This window comes from Cryptomeria japonica, chromosome 3 (genome assembly GCF_030272615.1).
Source record: "Cryptomeria japonica chromosome 3, Sugi_1.0, whole genome shotgun sequence".
In the NCBI taxonomy this organism is placed as follows: domain Eukaryota; kingdom Viridiplantae; phylum Streptophyta; class Pinopsida; order Cupressales; family Cupressaceae; genus Cryptomeria; species Cryptomeria japonica.
Window position 1 is genome coordinate 92,702,742 of NC_081407.1, and position 12,338 is coordinate 92,715,079.

The 12,338-nt window shown below is 39.5% G+C and overlaps 1 protein-coding gene across 2 annotated transcripts in view; it reads left to right on the forward strand.

The window, feature by feature from the left end:
- Positions 1 to 12,338, forward strand: part of LOC131074568 (uncharacterized) — a 155,041-nt gene that overhangs the window by 92,728 nt on the left and 49,975 nt on the right. For both annotated transcript variants that reach the window (XR_009113073.2, XM_058011205.2), the window contains exon 4: positions 4,364 to 4,605. Coding sequence is in view for 1 of the 2 variants with exons in the window: in XM_058011205.2 (XP_057867188.1) it covers positions 4,364 to 4,605 (242 nt within the window). In the remaining variant the exon portion in view is untranslated. The remainder of the gene's footprint in view (positions 1 to 4,363; positions 4,606 to 12,338) is intronic.

Consider the following 12,338-nt stretch of genomic DNA (forward strand, 5'->3'; position numbering starts at 1 on the left):
ATCGTCACTTGCCCTTTGTTTCCCCTTCGATGTTTTGCTCTCACTTTCAATATCCATCGCTCGGTTGTATGCTTCGTCATATGACGATAGAGGGACCGCCTTCATCTTCCGTCTGAGGGACGATACCAGCTCTTCGACAAACCATCTCTTCTTCAACCCATCAGCCGATTGGTTCTCCATTTTGTTCAGTAGTTCCTTTAGCCTTCGGTTGTAAGCCCGGACACTTTCACTTTTTCCCTGCTTGGTATTGTAAATCTCCGCCACCATTTCATTGTCGTCACGTATGAGTTTGAATTCCTCCTAGAAGGCCTTCTTCAAATTGTTCCATGATGTTTTATGCTGGGAATCAAGGTCCGTGTACCAGTCAATTGCTATCCCTTGAAGGGTGGCCGGAAATGCCTTCAACTAGTAATCCTGGTCGTCTTGGCCGTTTGCCTCCCAGGTGGTAACACACATCTTGCAATGTCGTATCAGGTCCTCCGACCCGTCTCCCATGAACTTTGGAAGCTTTTGTTTCTTTGGGGTGTGTGCCATTGTCTTCGTCTGAAGGGTTTTATGTAGCGCTTGGAAGTTATTATATGCTTGGAAGGTACCGTACCCGTTTGACCAGATCGAACCGTATTGCTCCGTCCACGAGCCTTCTATGTTTCCACCCACGTCCTCCGCGCTTTGGTCACCCTCACTCCTATATTCCCTCCTTCCCGAGGTTTCTGGGTCTAACCCTTCTATTTTTAAGTCTTCCCCAAGTGACAAATTTCCAATTCGGTACAGGTTATTCTCAAAGAGTTCGGTGACCTCACCCTGCAGGTCTCGTGCAACCCTTTTGTCGCGGTCGGAGTGCCCTGATGGATTGCTCTTAGACTGAGTTCCGAACTCTTCACTCGATGTCGAGTGAGCGGCCTGGTCGGCGAGATCGTCCTCCGCTACGTCTGGTAGTGGCAAGGTCTTAGCAACCCCTACCAACTCGTTCCACGTACACGATTTCTGTCTCTCCTAACTACGGCTCCGACTCACACTCCGACTCTTGCTTTGCCTTTCCAGACTCTCCCGCCCTTCGGCAATCTCTTGCAGCCGACGCCTCGTTTTGTTCTCTGATCCGTAGGGATCTCCGTATAGACCCCTCACCTGCTTCTTCGTTGGTACCAGTACGCCGTCTGTCCTTGTTGGGATGTAGGGGCATTAATTGTGGGGGGGTACGACTTCTGTTCGTATCCCTCTCTTCTTCTTCCCTGCAGCTCCTTTCTTCGTACTGCTACAGGATTTATTGCCGACGACGTTCCTGATTGGTTTCTTCTCTCTGCTCTTGCCATTCAATGAGGTTCCGTGCCAACAGTCTAGGAAGGCTCCCCAAAAGATCAAACACGACAAAATTTTCTGTGAGTTCCTCACATACCGTGCCTTCAGAGATCGCTCTCTCCCGAGCTTCCCTCTACACGTACTGGGTGACAGAAACGTCCCACAGTTCTACCAAATCCCCTGTCAGTTGATCCTCTCTGGCTTTTGCGTACGTGGGCTCGTTGTGTGTATCACCTTCAGTGACTATTAATTGCTGTTGAAATGGTCGGCCCATTAGTGGTTATCGCCTGCCGCCATATTGATCTCCGGGATTCGAATCAGCAATGGCGCCAAAATGTTTGTTCCCTACCGTGAGTTACTTAAGGTTCTAGAATGAGCAGAGTAAGCACAGACATATAACCAGCATCTACGATTGTACTCAGAACATTAATGTAAGTAATGATCACAACAATATGGCAAAAAGATTTTCTTCTATTGCATTCCAAAATGTTCAGTACATCAACATTATTGCCGGGGTTCCCTTACATGGCAATATATACTATCTGGTGGTTGGCCGAGGTACCAATTGTCATAACTGACACGGGAACCCACACGGCCGACTCCAAAACATAACAAAATGACATAACAATAACTTAAAAGTTTTATTCCTAATTACGGCCTAACACCTTTGCAAAAAGATGCTGGTGTTGAATCTGTAACAACTAAATTGGCTGCTCGATTTATTTAATTGCTGGCCCAGAAGTAGGAATAAATATTTTTTGCAAAGCCTATGGATGATTTTCCCATTGATAATGATATGGCACATATGGAAGGAAAGGAACTGAAGAATTTATAATGCAAAACAGTTGGGAGTTGATGAAGTAATAAAAATGTTAGAAGTTGGGATCAGCGAAGTAGTGCTGTCTAGAGTAAAAGGGAGTCTCCAAAGCACACAATCCATTACAAAATGGGAAGGAAGAAGTTTCAAGAATTGGAAACTTATCACAGATTCAACGGTAAGGAGAAGATTTAAAGAAAAAAAATCAAGTGGTTTCTCTTTCCACCACCAAGAGGTATATTAAAACAAAAGTTTGATGGAGCCTCCTGAGGCAAACTGGGGGCATCTAGTGCTGGCTGCATAATTTGTGATGAGCATGGCAATTTAATCAGTGTAGCCTCCAAAAAACTATTGCCAGAAATAAACAATGAAAGGGCTGAAAATGTGTGCAAACAAAATATAACTGATATTCAAATAGAGGGTGACTTAGTGATCACCATCAATGCAGTGTTGAGAAAAATACTTTCGATTGGATAGACATCAACATCTCTAAGCACAATTGAATATTGTAGGATTAGACATCAAACATTTCTAAGCGCCTGTTGTAACACTGCAGGATTTATGAAGCATTTTCTAAGAAACCATTAATAATAGTCTTAATTATATTGCTAAGCATGCATGCAAAACCATAATGGCCTTGAATAAAAGGCTAGTAGTCATGTAATTTCAATTGGGAAATTATGGGATTTACTTTTTGGTTTGAAAATTGTTGGAATCTTTTTCCTTTCCTCTAGATTTGCAATTGAAGATCGTAATACTAAATACTCTTAATCATCCTTTATCTGGGAAAAGAAAAAGTGTAAAATTTTCAGTTTTCATGCTTATTGCTAGCTGAATGCTAACAAGTTTCTTAGGTGATCCATAAGTGCAGAAATTGTCTTTTTTTATGTGAAGTTATCAGGTGTTTCCTTATACTTTTTGATTTTATCCACATGAAGTAAAATGCATGTATCCCATATATTTTTGCATACAAATAAAATAATGAGAATTGGATTGAATTCCAAATACACAGAAAATTTATCCAGCATTGAGACATGCTTGATGCTAGTTGAATGCTAATAAGACACTGTTGAATTTATTCTCTTTAGGTAGCTTTTATCAGTTATTTCCTGTTTACTTTTTGAAGTTATGCACAGTAAGTAAAACGATCATATCCTGTATGTGAAATGATGGAATTGAATTGGATTCCATATATACAGGAACTTTATCTAGAATTTTGTAAACTGATGTGTTGACAATATGAGGAATGGGTCTCTCCTGGACAGGGGATTCAGGAAGTCTCTCTAGTCTCCTTTTTTAAGAGATAGTCTCAAACAACAGTGGATGCTGTCCCCTGGCAATGTGGGAGACATTAACGGGGTGTCTCCTAGATCCTGCAGATACAATGGCCCCAAAAATGTGCTCCCCAAATTACACCGCTCAAAATAAATTGATGGCTGGTGTCAACCACAGACAGGGTCAAGTAGTTCCAGAAGACTAGGGCTAAAAAACACAAAAAAAGATGGTATTTTTGGCTTTGCAATTTCATTCCATCACATAGGTTTGAGTTTAATCAAAGATGGATGGTTAGGCACAACCACTGTTTATAGGTTTGGGTTCTCATGGCAGTTTGTGTGGTATCTCCAGAAGGTCATTTCAGATGGATGCTGCTTGAATTATGTTTCCATCCTTCAGGTCAGAATCAAACATTAGTAACTACATATTATTTTTTCTTGTGAACTTGCAAGTTGCAGTTAACTTCTAAAGTGGTGCTCTAATATTAACATTTTCACTATTTAGTTTAAGTTTGTTACAGAATAACCCTTTGTGTCTAACAGGGCTCTTTAAACATTCACCAACTTAAAGGGCATGCTGACAGGGATTGCAAGGCTTGTATTCTTACTGCATCTTCTGTTCCACTAAACTACATGATCATTAACTATGGATTATTCCTTTGACAACTGTGCAGTTCTTCCTTCAAAATCTTTTTGCCCAAAAATTTGAAAATAGTATATTTAGTGTTGTAATGAACGTTGGAAATGCTATTTAGAAATAATATGGGTGCTGTAAATGATATTTGGAGATAATTTCATGTAGCTAATATACAATCTTTATTAAAATTTATTCTCTATTTGCAGTAAACAACCATTGGCATCCTTCGTGAACAACCAGGCATACATTTGCCAGCATTGTTTTTGATCATAATTTATTTGTAATTTAAAATTTTCTTTTTATAATATGGTTGTCAACTTTGGATTTTGTGATGTGCAGGAGCGAATAAGGCGAATGCAAGGTGTGTTCAATAGAGAGAGAAATAAGTACAGGAGAAGCTATGAACAATGGCATGAGAATCCCTCTGATGCGTACCAGCAACAAAATTTTCAACGAAATGACTGGTATTGGAATACAGATAAGTCCTACCAGGACAGAAAAGCAAATGAATGGAAAGCAGGGAAGCAAGCTTGTGGAAATTACGTCTTGGCACGTCACTATGAAGTATTGGGCCTTGACACGTATGTTTTTCCATCAATCTGTTGCAGCAAGTTTGTTGTCTTATTAATTAGTTGTCACTGAATATTTCATGTGTAAATGTAGTAATGCTTGCTTGCAGATTTTGGATCCATTTGGTTGTTGTTTCTATAGAGGTTCTATTTAAATAAATTCAGTTGTATAGGGAGTAAGATGGGATATTCATAACCTTAAATAGAAGCAGATGAGAGACAACAACCATCCCTTATTTTAATATTTCATTTCAAATAACCTGATAGAACTGTCTTCTGTAAAAGATATCTCTTCAGACAATAACTTACCTTTACTAGCAGGCACTCTTGGCATATTCATGCTGTTAGCTGAAAATTTATAGCAAGTGGCATGCTTCTTCTTTTGGCTATGGCTTGGCAAGATGGGTACTGCTTAAGAATAAATTAAAGCCTAGATATTAAAATTTAATACACAATGGCACAAAAACACATGAAAAGAAGCAGTGTAAAGCGAAGTCACAAAATAAATTTGGAAGGAAGTGAGTAACTCAACAAATTGCTCAACCTTGTAATTAAATGGGCTGAAATCCTAAGTGAAGGCCCACAATAAATGATTTGAATTGGTTCATTCATTTTTTATGCAATTAAGTTTGTTACAGTTGTATCATTTTCTTCACAGTTTATATGACCAATGATGCATATACTCAAAACATTTTCTTGTTTATACTCCAAATGATAAAAGCGAAACAAAACGTTATGTTTGGATTGTGCGAGGAATCATCAGGGATGGATTGAAGATAAGGAGGCCCTGAGGATGGTCGAGATCCTTGGGAACCCTTCCAGAATTGTAGAAGAGGTTTATCATCTGCCTGCATAATCTGCCCAGAATGACCTCAGATTTGACCTTAATACTGCCAAATCTTTGTGAAGAGAACAAATGAAGAATGCAACTGCTCAGTTAAGAGCCTATTGCTTTCTACCTTCGGAGAGTTGAGATTGAAAGATATTGTGGGTTTTCAGTGTCATTTGCATGATAATTTAGAAGCTTTAATGTGCCCGTCCAGCTTATCCAAAACCATCTAGAGTTGTAGAATGCTTGTAGAGTTGAGTGTAAGAGTGAAGTAGTAGTTTTGAGTTATCATAATTGCAAATTAAATTGCTGGTACAGGTATGTGAATAGATATGGGTTCAGGATTCTGGTGTAATGTTCCCAATTTGTGGTCAGCCAGCCCAAAATAATAAATAAATAAATCATTCAATAAATAATAAAGTAAAATTATTAAGAAATGAGAATATTAAATAATCCTGGGCCAACGTGGAGGCGGCTAACAACTTGGGCTGACCTGAACTTATTAAATAAATTATATGTGAGTTTTTTTGGCCAACCTGACCCAATCGCCCCTAAGGCAGTTTTCCACTTTGTAGCTGACCTAGTTATGCAAGGTATTAATAGGAGGTCGAAGAAACTCAAAGGCATCAAAGCTGTTAATATTATCTGAATTAAATGAATGCTGGTGTTACTGGGGTGAAAATCTCAGTGATCATTGTAGGTGGGAGGATACCCCTACCTACTCATTTTCCAGGACTTATATTGCCCTTTTCTTCCATTCTAAGCACAGGAATGAGGTTAATATCTGCTGAGGCCTGTAGGCTGCAACAACAGGCATCTGGCCACGTTTCTTGAGAACTATTGTCCTGACCGGCTAATAAGGGAAGATGCTGTGTAAGGCGTTGGTTGTATAGAGAAGGATCGCAAGGAGTTGCTGCTTAGTGCGCCACTCCCAAGGTGCACAGTCTTAATCGATCCATTATCTTTTGGTAATCATCGACTGTGGAGGAGAATTAATGGGCCACATCAGATTGTATAAATCGAGGGCTTGTAAGTAGCTATTTTCTGAGATCATGATTTGCATCAGTCCTTGATTTGCATTTTACTTGAAGGCTGAGAACCATAAGGGAAATTAGCTGTGAACTGAAGGCTATATTTTATATTGGAATGATTAAGCCTGGGAATGCTATTATCTATATCTGCGAATTACTGTACTAGTATTAAAGGCTATATTTTATATTGGAACGATAAACCTGGGAATGCTATTATTTAGATCCGCGAATTACTGTATTGGTATTTTCAGTAGGTCTGAGCAATCTCTCTGCATAGTGTTGCATTTCATATTTCAGAGTTGTTATATTTTTATTATAAACAGTTACCTGTGAGATTGGCTGTTAATGGTTATAGTTTGAATGGGAACAAATGTCTTACTATTATTGATTTGCTGAACAATTTGAATCTATAAAATTAAATCTGATGATCTTGATCTACCAACTATTATTTGTTAGCTATTCACTATTAACCCTTACAAATGAAAAAATTGAGCCTTATATAGATAGCTCTTTACAATGAGTGGCTCAGATTGATTCACAATCAATGGCCAAGATCGAAAAATATAAACCCTAATTAGGGTTTGTTACACCCATTGCAAAGCATTTAATGCTTTGACCAATGATAAAATTACAAAATATAGGACACATACCCTTCCTTGAATGTTTGACCAAACTAGGACAACTAACATAGAAAGTGAAGAAAAGTGGGGGTCCCCATTTGCGATAGGGTGATGTGTGAAAACATCACAACAAAACCCTCTTGGAACACCGTTTTTACTGACAAAAAACCTCGTTGTTGGATATGGTGATTTAACCCTGAGATCATATTTGTGTTTCAAGATGAGTTCTCTTCATATGTTTAGTAATATGGAAATATTTGATGTATTTTGAGGAAGTTTTGATTGCTAAATGTTGCTGATGCAATTTTGTTGAAATTTTAAAATGTTCTAGGAGGATTTTTGAGGTTTAGTGGGCTGTACCAGCAACAATGATCCATGTTTCAGATCTGTAATTAGTCTGATATCAATTAGTTTCATGTGTTTGGGATGCATTTCCAATTTTTCAGTGGTTAGCTTGGTTGCTTTCACATTGGGTTGTTGTTTCAACATCTGAAGGTGATTATAGAGTATTTTCAGTATGCATCAGTTCTGATTTTGACAGTGTGACAGTAGTACAAAGTTATACCAGCACTATATCAGCCTCTTGCTTCAACTTTCAACATATACTTAAGTTGGGTTGTGTTGTGACATTTTCACACATCAGCCCATTGCAAATGTGGACCCCTACTTTTTTCTGCTTTCTAGGATAGTTGTTGAGCCTTTTAGCCATTAGCCTTTCATTGGAAGAAGTATGGTATCTCAGGTGGCTAATATGTAATCAAGACATGGTTATCTCTCTTTAGGATGAAGTCAAGCACAACACTTCCTCTGCCCAGCCAAGCTTCTGGCCTGCCTCTCCCAGCACTGTCGGTGGGTGCCCAAGCCCAATCGCTTCCCTTCCATCTCCCCTCATTTCGATTACATTACCCTTAACCTTCCACCCATCCTTCTCCTTCCATCCTGTATCTTTCATCCGTTATCCCTCCATCTTTCTTCATCTTTCATCTTCCTTTATCATTACTTTTCATTCCTTATACCTCCCACTTTCTAACTTCCGTTCCCATACCCTTCCTACCTTCCATCACCCCACTTCCCACCTTTCTTACTACCTCTCATACCCACCATTTCTTACACCCTCCAACCCTCATCTCATATCCTTTACCACCCTACCTCCCTTTAGCCTACCTATCCACTACCCACACTCCTTTACCTCCCTTAATACTTTTCATAACCCCCCCCCTTAACCTATCCCATATACCTCCAATCACCTGACACCTTCTTCATCAAAAGTGCCTTTTCCTAACTCCTACCCCCCCACCTTAGCGCTTAGCCTACCCCCGCAGCTCTCATCCTACCCGTATCTCCCTTCAATTACCCCTGCAGCTCTCATCCTACTAGTATCTCCCTTCAATTACCCCCGCACCATCTCCCATTTACCACATCCTATTCCCTCCCATTCACCGCACCATTCCAACTCATCACCTTTATTTCCCTTCAACTTCCCCTCTCTACCACGTGGCATGTTTGGGCCCCACAAACTTTAGAATGAAGATCAAAAGTTTTTAAGGCATTATTCAAATGCACTAACATAAGCTTTGGCTTCTCCTTTGCTTCTAAGGCACAAATTGAGATATTCTTTGACCATTCTAAAGCACCAACTAAGCCTTGTACCATTTTCATTACCCAGCTAAAAGCGCGCCTTAAGAATGAGGGACTTCCTTTAGAACAAATTAGTGTGAAATAAAGCTTATACTTGCAATGATTGAGCACGAACAACCTTTGATGTCATATGAGGAATTTTGGTTAAGGCATGGAATTCAAGAGACATTTCGTCCCTTGGCTAAGGACGTCTATGCTGTTGTATACACTGCCTTCCTAACCTAGGGACATTTTGTCCCTAAGCCAAGGACGTTTCGTCCTTAGGCTAGGGATGCCATCACCCAAGCATACCATCTCGTCCTTTGACCAAGGACATAAACAACTTGAAGTTCTAGACCTCTCCTGGTAAAAAAGCAAAGCACATCTTGGGCTAACTTTGCCTTATGATAAATTATTTAATGAATTTTAATTTTGAGATGATGCCGTCGTGAATTTAAAACATGGAGCAATTCATTTAGTAGACACAGTGAAGGAAATGGAATCACCTTTGGGCAAGTGCAAGGTGCGATGTAAAGATTTGAGATTGGCTTAAGCCAAAATGAAGTGCACCCAAGGCATTTGCCTTCCACGATGTAAACTAAATATGTTCCAGTCAATGAGGGAGACACATGTGAGGTGCACCTCTTTAATTGAACCCCTTCTACGATGCAGTTGGGTATTTTCATTTTAAATTTGATCCAAAGTTGGCCATAGGAGTTAATCGCAAGGCATTTAATGTAGGTTTCTTGGCCTAATGAATTAATTGCAAAGCATTCAATATGGGTGGCAAGGCGGTTATATGGAAGAGTGCGATCCTTCTCTAGGCATCTATAAAGATTGTTTGATCATTTCATTTGATCAAACAATGAATCGATATTGCAAGTATGCCTGGAGGACTACGTTTCTAATCCGATTTGTTTCAAGGTTGTAATTGTTTGAAGACAACGATCTCCATCCTCACAAAGGTGAAGACAATTCAGAGCGATTTTGTTGCACAAAAAACTTGGTAAATGACTGAGTGCGACCTTGATTGGAGTTATGGCAGGCCTATGGTGTGAGGCGAATTGATTATCCAATACAGCGAAGTCTATCCTAGACTCAGCGATTCAAATTTACCACTGCTGGTCATACCTGTAGCGTCCTAAAATTGCACCCTTTCCAATTTTGACCGCATTTGGGGCCCTCACTTTAGCGTTCTCATCCCTACGCTTGATTTGGACCTAGTTATGTCTCTCCCATGCACCAAACATCACACTTTCATACTTTACCTTGCTGGGATCCCTTGTCCTTGCCCTAAATTGGGGTAGGACCCGGGCGTGGCGCCTTGGTCCTCCTCAATTGGGCCCTAATTTGGACCCTTGGCCCTATCTCAAATTTGAGTGGGAAATTACTTCCCCATGTCGGCCTATGTTGGAAAATTAATATGTTTGACGACAGGCAAGTATATAAGGAGGTTTTCTCCTCTCATTTGGATATACAGGCATAAGGCAATACGGTGGAGATTCTTCATCTATCCATTGGAGCAATGTTACATCATTCATTTGCAAGCATGTGTGTGTGTTAGGGTTTCGCCATGTTCATGCCATTTCATACAATATATGTGATTACGTTCAAGAAGCAAAGCATCATTATCAGTCATTGCAGATCTAAGGTATACCTTTCCATTATTTACTTTAGTATTTGCAACATTTCATTCAAGGTTGATTCCAAACCGGGGCTTGACCAAAGGCAAGCCCCTATTCCCAACACATTTCCCTTTCTTTTTGTGTGCAGGAAGCAAGGGCGCAACTGTACTTTTGGAATTAAGCTTTATTCGTAGAGACGGAAAAACCCTTTTCGACGAGCAGAAAGTTCGGAGGACCGATAGGAGGGCGCCCCTGTTTGGACACATGGTCCCTGCAACTTTTGCCTGATTTCATGGAGCAGCTCCGAATCATCTCATACTTCTCAAATCTAGGTGCACGACTGAATCCCGAATCTGTAGCTCATTGTTTCCGCATATTTTCCTTCAAATCTCAATATTTTACACTATTTTTACAATTCAATTTACAAAGGAAGAAAACCCAAATCAATTCAATCCATTTAGTATTTAGTCCTTATCTCATTTAGGATTTCGATCTAGTGGATTTATTCCCTCTTTTGAATGTAAAGGTTTTGAGTGAAAATTGACTTAGTAATATCTCCTCTCTATGTTGCAAATTGCTAAGGTCAAATTCTCCACTTTACAATACCGAATTCTCACACAGTGAAGAGTGATCCTGATTATGAAGTTATTGCGAACCCTGTCCTTGAATAAGTTCGACTTTGATTGAGATTACAGCAGGGATATTTTGTGAGGCGAAATTGTTATAGCAAATCAATCATCTTCTACAACAAGCTTAACAAATCTTAACTCTGATCAGACATGGTCATAATCATCGATTGAGAACTTCAGCGAATTCACCTCTTAAGGGAATGCGATTTCGGCTTAAGATTGATCCAAGGGTATTCAATGTATTGAATCAAGCAAACGCTGGGAAAGATCATCAAATTTATATCAGACAACACCAACAATTGATTGGACAAGCATATCCATTCAAAAGGAGGCAATCTGGTTCAAGTGAACAATCAAATTAATATAATCAGTGTATTTTTGAAGTGTTTACAAGTCTAAAATGAGGTTTATTTCATCATCTTTATACGATATCAGACCTCATTATGAGACTGATCCAGCTTCTTATTCATCGTCTACATGACGATTTTGTTTGAAATACTTTAATTTGACACATTTTGATCATCTTTGAGAATTTGAAAGGCATAGTTTATTAGCTTATATGGTCATATTCCATTAAGGATCAAATTTACGAACTAGAGTAGTGATCTAGGTGCCTAGGATTTAAGAGGATAATGAAAGATTTTGATGAATTGTCATTTTAAGGCATAAATTCTTAGTCTAGGTGATTGATTCTACTTACAAACATTGGCATTATATCATGGGACTAACATTAACAACTCTCATAGGTAGAGCATGGCAGGAGCATGGTTGACCCTCATCAAGTACTCAAGAGAAGAATTTTCACTATCTTGAATTTCCTCCAGAAATCCAAGAATCATTGCCCATATAGACAGACAAAAGCTCTAGGACGGAAGTAATCAAGACAAGAGATAGTTTCAGAAGAATTAATCAAAGTTAGAAGATAAACATGAGCAAAGTCATCATCACATCAAGAGCTTGGACATGTTGAGTATCAGGAGATATGCCTCGTTCATTTACAATTACAACTTGTGATGAGTTACAAGAGCAAGTTGAGGTTGTGCCCAGTCATCACTTATCCAATCATATTATTTCAAGCTAAGATGTCTGTTGTGCTCGCACATACCCCCCATTTTCCTCAAACAGGGACCCCCAGTTTTGGTCTAAGTCTGCTCGATGAATGAGAGAAAAATGTGGTTTCAGGCCAGATTTTAGGTGATTAAACGTCCCGAATTTGTAAGAAATGGGGTGCATGCAAAGTTCGGCTAGTTTGTATTTTGTAAGAAGTTCAGAAAGTTGTCTCCAAGTCTAACGAAAATATCCACCTCCCCGACTCCTTCAGGCGTCATTAATTCGAGATGCAAGAGGAAAAAGGGTGTTCAAAACCTAAATCGTGCATAGGCCCTTGCTTGGCC